Source organism: Mya arenaria, chromosome 10 (assembly GCF_026914265.1).
Source record: "Mya arenaria isolate MELC-2E11 chromosome 10, ASM2691426v1".
In the NCBI taxonomy this organism is placed as follows: Eukaryota; Metazoa; Mollusca; class Bivalvia; order Myida; family Myidae; genus Mya; species Mya arenaria.
This window is the reverse complement of record NC_069131.1, coordinates 19,521,023-19,539,801: the sequence shown is the minus strand read 5'-3', so window position 1 is coordinate 19,539,801 and position 18,779 is coordinate 19,521,023. Positions and strand designations below refer to the sequence as shown.

At 32.5% G+C, this 18,779-nt stretch overlaps 1 protein-coding gene across 1 annotated transcript; it reads right to left on the bottom strand.

Moving 5' to 3' along the window:
• Positions 1-741: 741 nt before the first annotated feature.
• Positions 742-17,517, bottom strand: LOC128204425 (FMRFamide receptor-like). Its single transcript, XM_052905841.1, has 2 exons — positions 16,606-17,517; positions 742-822 (listed from the first exon to the last, which is right to left on the bottom strand). Exons 1-2 carry the CDS (start codon positions 17,515-17,517, stop codon positions 742-744), a joined length of 993 nt encoding a protein of 330 aa, XP_052761801.1.
• Between the last annotated feature and the right edge of the window lie 1,262 nt (positions 17,518-18,779).

The following is an 18,779-nucleotide window of genomic DNA, read 5'->3' as shown; positions in this document are numbered from 1 at the left end:
CTGAATGCATCATGATATTTTACTCATATGACTTGAATGATCGTAAACACAAAAACAAAAACAAAACAAACATCTGATTTGTGTAAAGTAAAAAAAAAAAACTATATTCGATATATTCGCGCTATTTTCACTGGAGAATATGTGGCCATGTATCAATTCATTGAAACAAATAAGTTATAAAAGTGATTATTTTTATATCTTATGTTTTATTATTAAAGTCAAATAAGTTGAACAAAGAATAAAGTTGTGTATCTTCTATTAGTCTCCGCAAAACTGTGTTTACAGTGACACTTACATTACAAATCAATACATACACGTATAAAAAACATAGATGTTGAGTGATAAACCTTTTACTACTTCCTAATCAATGCATTTTTGAAAAATATTAATAACTAGTAACAAGACTGTAACCGTGTATTTTATAGCTGATTACGCAGACATATTAAATGATAAGTGAGTATTAAAGGATTTACTGCAAACTACTATCGTCTCAAAAAGTAAAAATATCATGTTTTCTGCACCTTTCTTCCGAAGTAAAATCGGGATCCTTCGTAAAAACCATTGATATAGGGATTTATTCATCCTTTTTGGTACTTATGTATTGAAACGGTTCCCAGGCTCTTTGGACTAGTGCAATAATCCAATGCAAACGTAAATATGGGATTCAGAAAAAAGCTATGCGGTTTTGTAATGTTTTGTTTTAGTTAGTAAAACTTTTGTTCATCTAACTGCCGTAGATCACTACCTCGTTGGCTGATACATTGTCAACGCAAGATCCAATGCAGGGCAGGGAGAGTGGCAGTAGGTGGACCTTTTTACATCCTGAAAATATGAATTTGTAATTGATTCAGCCTAGTACATGTACTTCCTATCTGTAATTACATTGGCTGAAAAGGTAGGTTGTATTATATCTACTTATATCGAACAAATCCCCAGACCTGTAATGAGCCAAGAAGAAATTAAACTCGCCATTAGTGAACGGGCGTGTACTTTTTGCGTTGGATTGTATCTACTATAAATCAAACCATATATAATGTAGGTTGTATTATATATACTAATATCGAACAAATCCCCAGACCTGAAGTGATCCCAGAGGAAATTGAACTTGCCTTTGGTTTAACGGGCGTGTACATTTTGCGTAGGCTTGTATCTGTTATAAATGAAACCATAGATAACGTAGGTTGTATTATATATACTAATAATGTACAAATCCCCAGAAATGAAGTGATCACAGAGGAAATTGAACTCGCCTTGGGAGTGCTCTGGTGTGTACATTTTGCGTAGGCTTGTATCTATTATAAAGCAGATCAATCTACAGTTACGCCTAATTGATCATAATTCTAAAGATGGTTATCAAGAAATCGTATTGCTATCATTTTTTTCTTAGATTATAAACAGGATTTAATTTACAAATACCTCGATATGTAAAGGACTACTTTCCGAAACATGATTATATTAATTATGAGATCTCTGAAGGACTAATTTCCGAAGCATTATTATATTAATTATGAGATATCTAAAGGACCGATTTCCGAAGCATGATCATATTAATGAATTCTAAGATATGTAAAGGGGCTACTTTCCCGAACTCAAGAGGCATACCACTAAAGCCTGTAATTAACTTAATCTTAATGTGTTTATATCATATTTGAATATATGTAAGTAAGTTAGTTATGGTGAATATAGCAACTACATACACCTCTCACAATTATGAATTTATAGGTTCATAAATGAACCATACCGATTCTAATAATTGTGCAATAAAAGTTTGTTTCAAATACAAAGGCAATGAATTTTAAAGCATATTCACACGCCCAAAATTGTGTTTGTGTGTGTGTGTTTCTTGGTTGTCTGTCGATAGCTGATTGTTTTCTCGTATAGATAGACGCAAGGGAATAATTTTGGTGGACGACGGTGTTGATGGCTTGGAAGGATATTTGACCAACTACAGCGGGAAGTGCACAAGCGCCACAGTGTCAAATTTTTTATTGGAATTTAAAGACCAGAATTGATAAATTATTATTAACATCTGCATTTTAAGTCTTGACGATTGAGATTACAATCATGAATTAACTTTAATAAAACATCAAAGATATAAACCGATTAGGAAGCTACTGCTTTTCATCATTCTTTGTTTTAACTGAGGCCTGCCTGCGCCCATTGGTTGCATTATGGCTTGAACCCGCCGTGACGCAGTCACGAGTTTAATTGTCTTTAGTAAATGCTATAAGTGACATAAGATAGTAGTGACAGAAATTCGCAGTCAAATCCAGACACGGAAAGACTCGAAGAGAGAGAGTGAGATACGATTGATCCGAGTGCGGCACCTTAGCCCTTTGTAAATGGAGCTCTTGTTTCTTAATTGTGCTCATTGTAAAGCAATATATATATATATTTATATATATATATATATATATATATATATATATATATATATATATATACAACTTTCCTGGGATAATAAAGGGTATTTTAGTTTGACGCGGCCGGCGTTTGTACCCATGGCCTTCCGTACCTGATGCAAACGATATATCGCTGAGCTATCGAGACGGTCTTTTCATCATACAAGTATTGATAATAGATTAATATTGATTTTAAAGAAAAAAACCTACATGGAGTACCAGAACGTTAACCATAACAAAGAGATAAATAAACCCCAACTAAAATAATTTATTATGTTTCGATTCATGTAATAGTTTGATGACATAAAGTAAATTCTTAATGATTAAGAATGGGCGGAGTGAGCGTTTTGAATGCAAAATAATTGGCTGATACATTGTCAACACAAAATCTGAAGCTAGGAGTGTGTATTGGATGAGTGGCAGTAGGGAGCCCTTCTTAATAACTAAGCCTACATTTTAATCTTTACCTAATATGCATTCCTTTTAGGACTCGATGTCTCTGAATAGACAAACACACTTTCAATACGAACATTCATTTATTGATTTGAATACCGTATAGCACTGGCATGTTGACTGATGCATGTGGATATACACTGTTTATCATATAAAGCATGTTAACATCATGTCAAATAAATATTTGAGTTAGTAAACATTATGTAATTCCAGGTATCTCATTCTGTAATAATTTTACACTAGCTTAAACATACTAACACAAAAGACGATAATTTTAGATATCACTAAATGCTGATCCAAATATCCAAATTACTACAATTATATAATTTATAAAATTAAGTATCGGCAGCGATGCAACTCCGATTGAGGGAACGAAGTTTTAAATATTTAAAAATTCAACTTCTATTTAGTTTTGAGTTTAAATATTTAACAAGCATGATTCATATATCCAATGCAACATGAAAAGCAGGAATTAGGAGTTGAGCATTTTTTTACGAAATCATATTTTATCAGATGTCCAATCAAAAGGCATTACGTTTTCCCGGAAATGTCTTAATACAAAAAGAATATGTTTGTGAGTCAAATTTATCGGAACTGACCAATCAATAATGTATTGTGGGTTTGTGTTAATTGCAGCTATTTAGAAAGATATATGAATTTTTAAAAAGCGGAAATAACTTTCATCCACGAAATTTCATTACTTTTCTAAATAACGTTCTTATTTGACAAGATATCATCAAGATATCTGAAGACATTGTTGAGAATGTCGCCTGGGGCACTTTGACATAAAAACGAGGCACTAATGTCGACATACCTTTCCGTAATAATGTGAATGCTTCTTTATTCAAAATCTGTTAAAATCTTTTTTTGTAATTGTTTTTTTCTCCTAACTTACCCAAAACATGTCGCCAAGAATAAATGTTTCACTCTAAAAAATGATAGTTCACCGAAGCTAAATAAAACATGCATTTTAAAACGTTTTTGGACTTCTCCACATACTTTTGCATCGCTGCCGGCACTTATAACTCGATCCGTTCAGTCTAACGTTCCGAAACTAAATGACTATTTAGCGCCTATAACCACCCTTGTAGATCCAGTATCACGCCATCTACTGGACATTAAGTCAAGTCAAGAAATATAATTATATTTTTATTCTTAAATTCAAACGAAGACAATTATATAGTGTGATATTTACATTATAAATATATTATTCATAACCGTAAAAAACAGCTGTTTCTTCTGTAGCTGATGATTATTTTTAAATAAAGTAACCGACAAAAGACGTTTGCATAAAATAAAAGCTGATATTTGAAACGGCGTTCATCATTGGTCGACTTACGTCGCGCTATTCCAATCGGAGCGCAATATTGAAATTAACAATGAAGTTACAACAACTTGCGTGTCATACAATATGAACGTCAATTCATATTTATAAAATTGACTAGGCGAATACAAATATAATAATAAAAATAAAAACTTACGAAGATATGCTTTACACCCTGGACCGAATAGCCGGTCAATTGAACAATGGATGATAAAGCTATTTTTTATGTAGGTAAGGATCAAATCCCCGTATGTAGGGGCCTATGTTACTACTTCTACTACTATATCTATGAAATGCATTTTCTGTTTTCAATTGTATTCAGTGGAGGAGTATTTCCAAATGAAATACGTCATCCCCAATTCTTTCAAATACATATAGAAGGAAAGAAAATGCTGAAAATTTGCTCATATTGTTTGCAATACAGTTTTGGTACATGTATATACGCGTGTACGTATGGTGTTTACTAGCCAATCATGTTACCGTCCTATAATGTTCTTCAAATTAATATATTAATTTTATATATATCTGTTTCCATATAATATACGGAAAACGTATTGGATTTGCAATTTATGGAATATCAGGTTGAACATCATTATGTTAGCCTACATCTACTTGAAAATAAAGAACACAACTATAGATTTTATAATGTTTAATTCAAATGACCACAAGTATTAAGTTTATACTATTTAATTTATGGTTGCCTGTTAAGAATCAGTGGCAAGTTTAAGTCCTTTCATAACCAATGTTAAGACGAAAAATGCTGCGTATGTCCGTGGCATCGTGCAAAACGACTCACTGGACAAGGTGATGAAAAAATACATCTGACATAGTTCGCCGTTAATGCAATCGAACCATAGTTTCGGATGGGAAAACTGATTTTTGATAAACATTCATTGCATAAGATTCATTTTCATTGCTTTGTATCAACTATGTAACATCATGATTTTGATAAATTACAAACAGTTTGTTTTTATTTAAATTCGGTTTTCGTTAACAGTACGTATTTTGTACAATATATCTCTGTTATTTCCTTTCTCGATTGCTCTAAGAACTATCTTAATTTATTGAAATAAATTTTACATTGAATTTGCTAACGAATATCGGAAATAATCTAGCTACAAAAGACAGATAAAGGCTTTATCATCAAATTAAACTTACTATATTATTAAGTATTGGGATACCGTTCACTATATTCCTGGTTAGATTTTGTAACATGAATTGATTTACGGGTATGAGCAATATCGGATTTTTTCGTGTCAATAGGTGAATACAAGCCCCATGTACCTATACTAATGTTTTATTCTCCGGGTTTCCGTATTAAAACCAATGGGCGTTTGGTCGCAAAATTGATTCTAGATACAGTTATTGTTTAGTTCCGATGATTAATGGCCATACTGGTGTTTTGAATACAATAACTGAAAGAATATATTAACGCGTATGTGCATTTCGCAACATCATATACAAAATGTATACATATTATATCAACGAATATCCCTATTTTTATCAGCAGCACTTCCGATTTGAATTTATATCTCTTTAAATATAAGAATGCTTTGATAAATTTCGTCGTTGGTAGTTTTATAACTTTTAATTGGCTACCGTATTTACCATGTATGCTATCCGCATCTTATACGTTAACAGTCTACTTTGACTGATTATAGTTGAATAATAAACCTCTCAAACAGTTCCGCCATGTCCACGTTTCTTCGCGAGGGATTGCTTTATATTATAACCCTGACAATTTCCAAAATGATTCAAAACAATCCTCATTCGTATGTTGCTTAATGTGCTTTTAAATAAAGGAAGTACTTAATCAGTATTTTATATGCATCTTTTCATGATATATTTTAACGAAGTATAATTGTCTGAATTAAACAGAACCATCGGATTTGCAACACTGCCCTGCTGTACATCGTTTAACAATATGAATGTATAGCAATATTGTTAATGATCTTACTCATAGCACACTGCGATGTTAAAAAATCTTACATTAAAAACAATATATCAAGTCAATATAACCAGCATCATTAATTGATCAGCTTGTAAAACTCCTACTGTCTCGTGTTTGTATTTGCCTTCCTTTCCAAACTATCCGCATCGTTGACATCATTTTCATGTCGGCCGTTCAATGTTGTGATCATATGCTATGCACTCACGTTTTTCGCCATGTTGACTGCACTCATTATCAAAGTGAATTGAAAACAAAATATCGATTCTGATTTATGAGCCATATTCAAGCCTGGCTCTAAATCTAAATAGTTAAGACTGATTACTCTAATTGCATATCTTCATTTCATTGAAAATTTCTATGCATCAAAACATTTGTGGGGAACTTTGCTAGATTAATACCTATTTAAATGCTATTGGTATTCACAGTATGAACTCAGATTGTAATACTGTTTGTAAACATGGCAACGAGTTAATGCTTGCCCTATACATGCCATTGCGTTTGTACATGTTTTGTGAACTCTATACTGTAAGTTGTGATTGCCTGGCAAGTAGCTTTAATAGTATTTGAATATTAGTGTTTCAATTCTCATTAATTTGAACACTTAGCACTAACTAGGCGTTCAACTGTAACAATATTGCCAATATAATCATATTCCGATATTCAAACTTGTCCTTAATAAACTGCCTTGTTTGCACACTGTGAAGTAAACACTTTTAACACTCGGTATTGTATTAAGAAAATATGAACTTTATTTCAAACTTTATTATATACCTATCATTTTCCATATTCAACTATGACCGTGTGTAGTCGCGTTGCTAAAAATAGCGTGACAAAAAACTGGAAAAACCTGTCCACTTTTATTTAAAATACAAAATACATAAATTTATCTAACTTTATTCGCCGTCCAGAAGCATATATAGGAACATTTTCTTCAAAGACACATGAGAATATTAAGCACGAAGGTGGAAGCAGAGAGCTCTTCCAATCTATCATAGCTAGATGTTTGCCATTTCGAAGTTCAGAAATTGTAGCATTATCATAAGCATAAGCAGCTAGCCAATATAAAGAAGAAGGCATATTCGCGTCAACGATAGAAATAGCAATTGAATCACAAACTTCCCTCAATTCTACATATAATGATCGTCAAAAAATCCCACGAATGTTCACTTTGTTAAAAATGGCCGCGTAACGTCTTCAGGAAATGACGAGTGTATACTCGTAAAATAAGTACCGATATTTTTGTGTTTTTGTGCTATGATTTTGTTTTCGTATCAGCAATTAATTTTGCTAAGGTTAAAATCATTTTCTTCTCACTTTTTGCAAGAAAGTGAGTTCTGTAACTTTTGACCTCGTTTCGCTGTAGTAGCATCCCTTGACTTCAATACACAAAAGTACGAAACATAATATCCCCTATATATGCACTAGTCCGGCGCTGCCTATCATAATATCCCCTATATATGCACGAGGTCGGCGCTGCCTATCATAATACCCCCTATATATGCACTAGTTCGGCGCTGCCTATCATAATATCCCCTATATATGCACTAGTTCGGCGCTGCCTATCATAATATCCCCTATATATGCACTAGTTCGGCGCTGCCTATCATAATATCCCCTATATATGCACTAGTTCGGCGCTGCCTATCATAATATCCCCTATATACGCACTAGTTCGGCGCTGCCTATCATAATATCCCCTATATATGCACTAGTTCGGCGCTGCCTATCATAATATCCCCTATATATGCACTAGTTCGGCGCTACCTATCATAATACCCCCTATATATGCACTAGTTCGGCGCTACCTATCATAATATACCCTATATATGAACGAGTTCGGCGCTACCTATCATAATATCCCCTATATATGCACTAGTTCGGCGCTACCTATCATAATATCCCCTATATATGCGATAGTTCGGCGCTACCTATCATAATATCCCCTATATATGAACGAGTTCGGCGCTACCTATCATAATATCCACTATATATTCACTAGTTCGGCGCTACCTATCATAATATCCCCTATATATGCACTAGTTCGGCGCTACCTATCATAATACCCCCTATATATGCACGAGTTCGGCGCTACCTATCATAATATCCCCTATATATGCACGAGTTCGGCGCTACCTATCATAATATCCCCTATATATGAACTAGTTCGGCGCTACCTATCATAATACCCCCATATATGCACTAGTTCGGCGCTACCTATCATAATACCCCCTTTATATGCACTAGTTCGGCGCTACCTATCATAATATCCCCTATATATGCACTAGTTCGGCGCTACTTATCATAATATCCCCTATATATACACTAGTTCGGCGCTGCCTATCATAATATCCCCTATATATGCACTAGTTCGGCGCTACCTATCATAATACCCCCTATATATGCACTAGTTCGGCGCTACCTATCATAATATCCCCTATATATACACTAGTTCGGCGCTGCCTATCATAATATCCCCTATATATGCACTAGTTCGGCGCTACCTATCATAATACCCCCTATATATGCACTAGTTCGGCGCTACCTATCATAATACCCCCTATATATGCACGAGTTCGGCGCTACCTATCATAATATCCCCTTTTGAAACCTATTAGAGTATCGTTTGTTATTAAGTTTTTTATTAAGATATTTTAATGGAATCTTCAATATAACAGTGTATTAATTGTAAAGCTTTATATCAATATTTAATATTTGATATGGTAATATGCTTTTACATGGATAAAATGCTACTATTACTTACTTGATGCGAAGATTATTATTAAGACATAGTATGCGTTTTGTTGCTATGCTTTTTAGTTAAATTATTAAAACAGAAAAAGGTTATTGATATATATTACAGTTGGTCCGACTCGACTCGATTACCGATTGAAAATCGGTTTTCAAACTACTTTGGACAGTTACACGATAATCATTTTAAATGTTCTTTACATTTCACAGTAACTTCAATGTAACGACATTAGGCTCGTACTAGAGGCTGTAAGATTACTGTTTTTACGCAAACATGTACCGTATCTGTCTATGATCAAGATAGCTATAATAGAAACAACATTTACGGTATGTCCTTACTGTAGTGTTGAATTGAATAAAGGATATTCTGTGCGAGTATGCACTTTAAAGTAGTTTTGAACTTACTTATACGTGTGCATACGTGTGTATCATTTTGGTCGGTGTATATGTTTCCTCATCTGACATTAGGTGTTTTAATCTGGTCGTATGTACTTATTTAGGTAATACAGAGATCTGAGCGGACATCTCTGATTAATAATAAGTCGTTAAGAAAATAATGAAATAACCTCTTTCTAATCATGTTAATATGATATCTCTCCTAGGAATACAAATTCAATAAACATATACCGACATTAAAGGCCAAAGTGGCGGTCGTTAATCCGTGTTTCTTCGCAGCGTGATTATTTATTTTATGTTTGTGATTACGATTCGTTTGAAATAAAACATATTTGAGATTAAATTCACGTTCAATCAGTACAAAGCGGCGCTGACGGTATATTGCAATCAGTGGCTGTCAACGAACTTTCTCGGTACAACATATCCATATGGCCCTCTTTCGATCTGAGGTATAAAAACGCGTACAAAGTATATCGAAACCGGTCATAGTCCGATGTTTGTCAAATAGCAACATAAACATATAGGGGGGTTGTGACATGTAAATGACGCTTGCAATTACGGGATTCGCGTGATAAAAAATATTTCAATCAAAATAACTAAGTCAGTAGAGAATCGCATGGAAGTAATCAAACAAAATTTCTACTAATGTTTATTGTATCTAATTCGTCCCTTGTATTTTTCAATGCGAGGATTTATTTGCTACATTATGGCATGTTTTTGTACGTTCGATTTCAAGAGTAAACGCTCAATGTAAAGAGTAAACGCTCAATATATAGAGTAAACGCTCAATGTAAAGAGTAAACGCTCAATATATAGAGTAAACGCTCAATATAAAGAGTAATCGCTCAATATATAGAGTAAACGCTCAATATAAAGAGTTAACGCTCAATATATAGAGTAAACGCTCAATATAAAGAGTAAACGCTCAATATATAGAGTAAACGCTCAATATATAGAGTAAACGCTCAATATAAAGAGTAAACGCTCAATATATAGAGTAAACGCTCAATATAAAGAGTAAACGCTCAATATATAGAGTAAACGCTCAATATAAAGAGTAAACGCTCAATATATAGAGTAAACGCTCAATATAAAGAGTAATCGCTCAATATATAGAGTAAACGCTCAATATAAAGAGTAAACGCTCAATATATAGAGTAAACGCTCAATATAAAGAGTAAACGCTCAGTATAAAGAGTAAACGCTCAATATAAAGAGTAAACGCTCAGTATATAGAGTAAACGCTCAATATAAAGAGTAAACGCTCAATATAAAGAATAAACGCTCAATATAAAGAGTAAACGCTCAATATAAAGAGTAAACGCTCAATATAAAGAGTTAACGCTCAATATATAGAGTAAACGCTCAATATAAAGAGTAAACGCTCAATATAAAGAGTAAACGCTCAATATATAGAGTAAACGCTCAATATAAAGAGTAAACGCTCAATATATAGAGTAAACGCTCAATATAAAGAGTAATCGCTCAATATATAGATTATACGCTCAATATAAAGAGTAAACGCTCAATATATAGAGTAAACGCTCAATATAAAGAGTAAACGCTCAATATAAAGAGTAAACGCTCAATATAAAGCTCAATATAAAGAGTAAACGCTTAATATATAGATTAAACGCTCAATATATAGAGTAAACGCTCAATATAAAGAGTAAACGCTCAATATAAAGAGTAAACGCTCAATATATAGATTAAACGCTCAATATAAAGAGTAAACGCTCAATATAAAGAGTAAACGCTCAATATAAAGAGTAAACGCTTAATATATAGAGTATCGCTCAATATAAAGAGTAAACGCTTAATATATAGATTAAACGCTCAATATAAAGAGTAAACGCTCAATATAAAGAGTAAACCCTATCAGCTTTCTCCATAAAATCCATACAAAAATATGCGATATTGTGAACTTAATCCCTGCGTTTGTTTATTAGTTAGCAAATTTAACGTCAATTTCTTTCATTAAATCAATAAAATGGTGATTTTTTTTTCATTTACTCATTGATATTCTAGTATCATCAGGCCGTGTATGGTGCGTGTTAATTAAAAGCAACTTATCGATTTTTTATTGTTTAAGGTAGTTAATCTTACTCATTTGTTAACACCAGTTTTCGAACATTTTCGAAAAAGGCTTTTCTTCCTTTATTTGAATAACATTTCTTGTATGGCTTTCACTAAATAAAGTGGAGAAATTGTTGTATAAGTGCTTGTGTTGTTATTGTTTTGGTCATCACTTCTATGTTTAATAATGTTTGGCTTAATGAATTTATAAAATTGATAGTATCAAATATTATAATTATAAAACGTAAACTAATATGAATATGTGTACCGTAGAAAGTGAATTTGTTTCAAATATCAGGACCAACTTGTATTTCAAGATATTTCTTGTATAGCTAATCATCATTTTTTATTTATTTAATAAACTTGAAAACCATGTGGGGTTACATTCTTCACTATGTCTGGGCGCTCTAGGCTTTTCACATTTTATTATAAAAGATAATAGAAACAAATGATTATAATGATAATAAGAATAAAAGCCAAAACAAAACAAACAAATGATGCAAATTGTTTCATAGAAAGTTTAGTCACAACGAATTCTATCAATTCCACATTCGCATAGTATTTTGAACATAGAAGACCACGATCATTTTGTAAAACCCGTAATGTGTTATGATATCATTGATTATTTCAAATGTGTGCACAATGGAATACGCTATTTAACCAATGAAAAACGACGTTGAAAAATCGACTCCCCTCATTTGAAACTACCGTTTCAATTTTTCATTTGAACACCATTGTGGAATAGAATTTCGATTTAAATTATCGTACATACAATTTGATCGTCTAGAAAGCGTTCATATTTTATACATCAAATATGTTCAAGTTTTCTTTCTGTTAAGGCTGGATAAAATAGCGGTTTGTTACGAGTTATTGAATTGTTTCAAAAGCCGTACATTTATGCTTCAATCATTATTTGTCAATACGTGGACAAAATCACTCTAGGCCCTAACATCATTTGAATAGAAGGGTCTACTTCCGAGTGACAAGCGAGGTCTTTTAGTGACGAGCATATCATATCAAATAACGCTCAAACTATCTATCGTCTTCCATTTGCAGATTAAATACTGCCTTTGGTATTTGAGTTATGTGGTTCAGATCTAAATCGATCAAATTGTGACAAAACACATTTAATGCCTTGCAAATGACAGGTACTCGTTGTATTGTGGAGTACCTTGGTAAAGTTGTAGTTGACCATTAATTTGTTATGGGTTGTTGATCGTCCCATATCGCATCTAATGATTTTATCAATCAATTGTGAGTTATTGTCTGGAATAACGTTTATTTTCATGTTACAAATAAGCTGAGATGTACTTAAGGTTAAAAATATTAGTATTTTCCCGTTCAGCGTTGAATTGCTAGTTTTCCTACGTTATACGCTATATTTCTTTCCAAGTGAAATAGTATCGAGATAACCTTTATACCCTTTGTTTATCTCATGTATTGTCGTTACCATACAAATTGTCTAAGGTATGTCATTAAACGTCGCATGCTATTTTAATCTTTTAAAAATCGGACACATTTTTTTCAATACAATTAGTTTAGACCCACATGTTTTCTTTCATAGACTGATCAAGTATTAAAGTATGCAAGCATTGTTTCTTGACGTGTTTTTTTAAAAAAATGATGGTGAAGTTTGAGACACATTTTAAATATCGTATCGACATGTATCTTGAATTAGAATTGTGTCACTGTCCTACAAACCATAAAAAAACCCTCATCAGGTCACCATTTGTACCCGATGAATCTCATATATATGCTCTCAAACTGTTTTGCAAAGTAACGTATAAAACTGCGGAGAATATGGCTATAACAATAATAACTATATGTCGAGGTAAATGAATCCTAGAATATGGTCGTTGAAATTTAACACATTGTACATATCATAATGAATAATTATCATAACACATTTAAAGAAGTACATAACATAATAAATAAGAGAGCACAACCTACTTGTTATTGTTCATAATATTTTAAAGAAAAAAACATAGTTCGTAAACGTAATATGATAAAGAGAGAAAATAACATAAATAATGATGAACATAACATAAGGAAGAAAGTGCGTAACACAATGTTGCACCTAAATAATACAATTCAATATGTACCTAACCATTCAAGCTATCCGCACACAGTTATAATAACGACATATTACAAGAGCAATGATATCGCAATGTTTACATTCGCCTTGTATTTTGTGCATAGAAAGCCACGATCATTTTGTAAAAACCGTAATGTGTTACGGTATCGTTGATTATTTCAAAAGTGTGGACAATGGAATACGCCGTTTAACCAATGAACTACGACGTTGCAATTATCGACCCCCTCTATTCACAAATATATGTTGTTAACCTATTTTTAACAAAAATAACTCAGCTGCAAATTTTGCTTCAATCTAAATCCGTAAGGATTAACAATTGAACTGTAAAACATAAGTATTGATCAGAATGTGTTCGTGTGTTTAAGCTGTATGAGATTTTATGTTTTGTATTGTTTATGTTGAATTATGGGCACGAGGTTTTTCTTTACAAATAAAATGGCCATGTTTGTAAATCACCAAAGCAGCGCTAAAGCGCAACATCTAATTTGTTACATTCACGCATACATACAGCATAATCACACAAAGAAATGCGAAAAAAGGACTCCTCCGATAACTTATTAAACAATGCACAAAATAAAATTGTAAATAACGCAATAAAATTGTACAGGACATAATAAAATGTGTTCACAATATAATAACATATGTGCATAATAAAAAATAAACGCATAACAACCCAACGAAAGCGTTCGATAGTTAAGTGTACACTATGAATATTTCGTTTCAAAAATACCTCATGTATGAATAATTGTTTAAATCAAAATGTTTGATTTATGATTGTTCTATACCTGTCCGCCTGGGATAGAAGATAACAATTATTCCACATTACATTCATCATCATGGCATCTGAGAGGCTTTATTCATGTGTCATTTTTGACTTATTACTGTCTGGATTTCAATATGGTTCATGGCCTTAAATGCTCTCACCTATGAAGCATGAAAGGCATAGTTTAATCCTTCTTCAAGTAACATACCCCAAAATCCGTGTATAATACACAATTTCTGTGTATTGATCTTTATCTTTATTACCTTATGCTGTCTATCCGATCTCCGATATGAGAGTCATGCTGTGCTGTTCTTTAGGTTTTATTAATATAAATGGACAATACCTCTTGTCTTTTAGTTGTTGTTGCTTTTTTCGCAGTAATGATAATAATTATATTATTATAATGCATAACAATAAGAGTAATGTCATATAAAATTATTATGATTTAACCATGCTGGTTCACAATTTTGATATAACAGTGGTGATCATGCATTTAAATATATATGTTATATAACTATTTAAAAACTAACCACTCTTTTTTGGTTCTTATCTATTATCAATCTGAATTTAATTGTGTTATTGATCCAAAAATATTTGTTCGTAATATATTTTCATCGGGAACCAATATCAACGAGTACAGGTTTTGAGAGAATAAGAAAGTTCCATTTCCCATGTTTGATAGCTAAAAAAATAGTGTAAAATATACAGACAAGCTTATTGTATATCGTAAATTTAAAACTTAAAGTTAAAAATGATAGATTGACACTAAAAAGCATTATTCATTAAATGAACAATAAAACGCTTTACATTATTAAACTAAATACGTATATGTAAGTTTTGCACTGGCTGGTGAAAACCATTACAAAACTAAATGAAACCGTTAATGACAATGTATCTGTTTTTAGCTTCGTTGATTGATAGTGCATGTCTTCGTATAAATTTGTATAATGACAAAACATAAAATCGACTTGGGTACAAATTGCAGATACATTTTGCTTTATAAAGACAGTTGGTCACGTGATTTTTTCTTTCAGGTCAGTTTGTCAAGTTACCATTTCTACAGACTTTTCAAAAAATAAAATTGTTGTATTGTATTTCATTAAAATTACAAAACAGGTACCGAGCGTCCAATAGTGTTACCTATTATACGTTATTTTCTTACACCTTACTTGGAATTTAACGGTCAGTAGCGTCATTTGGATAAGGCAGAAGTAAACAAAATGTCATTGAAGACAAGAAAGTGAAAATGGAGTTAAAATGCGTACATAAACTGTAGGATAAGTCTTTATTTCGCAAAAAAATAAACACCCTGTCATGCTTCTGTTATATAATGTCAACCCCGAATTGAGTAAAGTAAGTTATATTAAGTATACGAGTATCATTGAATGACTGATTGCTTTGAACACGTATGTAATTATTATAACTGTGTAATGCTGATATACTGCAATATACCTTATAAAACCTTGAACAAGTTTGTTCAAATACCAACATTCTTACTTCCCGGCCAACATAATGTATTATGATACAATTTTAATATACCTTTTTTCGCTTTTTTCATTTCATATCTTCATGTTATATGACGATAAAAAATAAGTACAAAGTATGTTTAAACGTTTTTCGGTAAATCTGATGAAAAACTCAATAATTATAAGTATGATGAAGTTGATTGACTGTTCTGGTAAACAATGAAAGTCAGGTACTAATTAATACATCGAACAAATAAAAACCAAAAAAAAAAACAAAAAAACTTTTATCATTTTTATCAATAACTGATAACTGCAATCGTTATATTTTTGTATCTTGATTTCTAAGTTGCCTTTTAGCTATGGTCGCATTCAGAGAAATCTTAATCAAATTAACGTCATCATGCCTTTCAGTGGCTTCTAAAACCTTTCTTCTTTTCTGGTCAGACAAAGCAATTTGTCTCATAATCTTGCTGTTGTCGTTTCTTCTAAACCTTTGACACTGCGTCGATCCATTGACTCTTTGTTTATTTGTTTTTCTTATAACTATTGGTGTCAAAGTATTGTCATCATTTGAGGAGCACGATGCATTCTGCGAACTTGAACTGGATCTTGTAGTTTTAAAGAAAGTAAGAGGCAATTTCTGGTCATAATGTCCATTATGGTAGCATCCCCTGGTTCTATAATTGGTCTTGTGTTGAATAGGCACATGCTTGTGAGGACTGTAAACATAATTGTGGCGTCTTCCAGAACAAAAACTTAGAGGAAGTTTAGGTTCATTCATTGAATGGCCATTGTACGAACTTGTTTCCGTTCTTGTAAAGAAACCTATCCCATATCGTTCGCATAAACACAACAAGCGAACAAAAACGCGTCTGAATTTCGAACTCATAACTGAGTAAAGTATGAAGTTTATCGATGCGTTGATAAGTACCATCAGATTAACGACGTTTCCGGCGATCTTGACATTGTTTGCTTCGCATGCAGTAAGACGCATATCGTTAGAGTCAATGTAAGTTAAATAAAGTATCAATGCAGCGTTTGGCGATTGGCACAGAAGAAAAACTATAACAACGCCAATAAGCATAATTGTAATTCTATTTTGTTCCGTTTGTCGACGGGCGTTTTGTTTATATGAGGAATATGAATTAGTCATACGCTTTCTGATTTTCATTGCAGAGTAAACTGTTCTCACTAAAATACCGTTAAAGGTCGACAATAAAATGAATGGCAAAAATGTGAAAGTAAGCACCAAATAGTGGTAGTAAATTATTTTGTAGGCATCAGTTTTGGCAAAATCTGTCTCCGCGTTCTTCAGGACTACAGTTTTGTTGTTCTCGATCCTGACCGTTTTCATTTCGAAAAATTCCGGAATTGTGCTTATAATAGCAAAAGTCACAACTAGGAATGTAATAAATCTTGCCCTCTGTGGCGTACATATTACCCTACCCTTCATCGGATAACACACAGCAATCAGGCGTTCTAAGGAAAATGTTACAGTAAGGCATACGGAAACGTTGCTACATATGTCTGTTAATGTTCTTCCGTATGGATACCAGTAAGTATAAACGGTGAGACTGTTCACCACATCGTAGTGTTTCAAACTCAATGTAAAACTAAAAATCAGGTAAGAAATATCAAAAGTAGCAAGTGCGGTGAGATAGCAATTGGTAGAAGACACCATGGACTTATGTGAAAGAACAATAATACATAGAAGGTTTCCAGCAAATCCGATAGATGTTATGAAAGGCACTAAAATCTTTTGGACGATAAATCGTGTCATTTCCAGTGAATAATCGTTGTCACACGGAGTATCAGAGTAGTCATTTGTTGTGGCGTTAGACATTTTTTATGGCGACGCTAATTCTCCGCCTTTGTAAAAGGTTAAACAGTATATAACTTATAAACAGGTATGTTTATGGTCATTTGCATGAGATAATTCGTGTGTCTGATGGTGCTGTTATGCAGATCTTGACCGATGTATCTGGTCATCGGTTTGGTTTCACCGAAATCTGAATAAGAATAATATAAATTATAGGATGAACTGATGATTATGGTTTTACTTTGGATACTTTGAACTTATTTGTACCGATGCGTTTTATTTCACAAACTTGATGTATGTTATTTAGAATCTCTGGTTTTTTAAGGTCAAATATCAACAATGTTCATGTTTTGTTTAATATGAACATATTGCTTCTAGAAGTGATAAAATGCAATAAGATTTTCAGTTGATAGTTTGTTTGTTAATATTTAAATGTGACAAAAAAAATTTGGTACCGGTATTAAAAAATACTATATGATGCGATCCCTGATTTTATGACATTACAAAAAAATACAACATCTCAATCTAAAAACTTTAAGGGAAATGTATTGCCAATGTGGGATATATGAGAGAGCCCTAAAACCATTTGCTGTAAACGGATGCACTAATCTAACGACGCATTATATAGGCACAAATTGCAAAGTAGTAGTCTTGTCTTTTGATTCTGAGCATTAAATATCAATATTTGATCTTTTCTATTGTTGACATAGTTTTCTCTACGTAATAATTTAAAGCCTTGCTCCCAATATCACATGAATTCTTCAGTCAAATCTGATTCTCAATCTTATCGTATTGTACCCAAAAACAAAACAAAAAAGTTATTGTTTAAACATTATGCTTTTACTTTTTTAAACGTGACATATATCATAGAATATGCTGATAAAAATTATACAGAAAACAGAATATTCAGTTAAGTTGTACAATATATTGTGGAATTAATCCCAAACAGTTTTTATAGACACATGTTTCTGAGAAAATGCTTAAAATAAACGAGAGTATGAATGATAGTGTATTTTTGTGTGGTAAAATAAGTTGAGATTGAGATACTATTTAAGTATTTTGTTGTGATATTGGAGCCGAATATTGTGCCATTACGACCATTTGGTAAACGTGTTATAGGTGGTCGCAGACGGCGGTTGATACATTTTCAATTGTAACTCAGCTTCTTTTTTTCAAAACCACATACGTCATATTAAAAAAGTGAGAGTTTGTCATTTACAATTTGATTTTTATCAATATTATATTAAAAAGATAAACCCATACAAAATAGACTGACACATAATGCA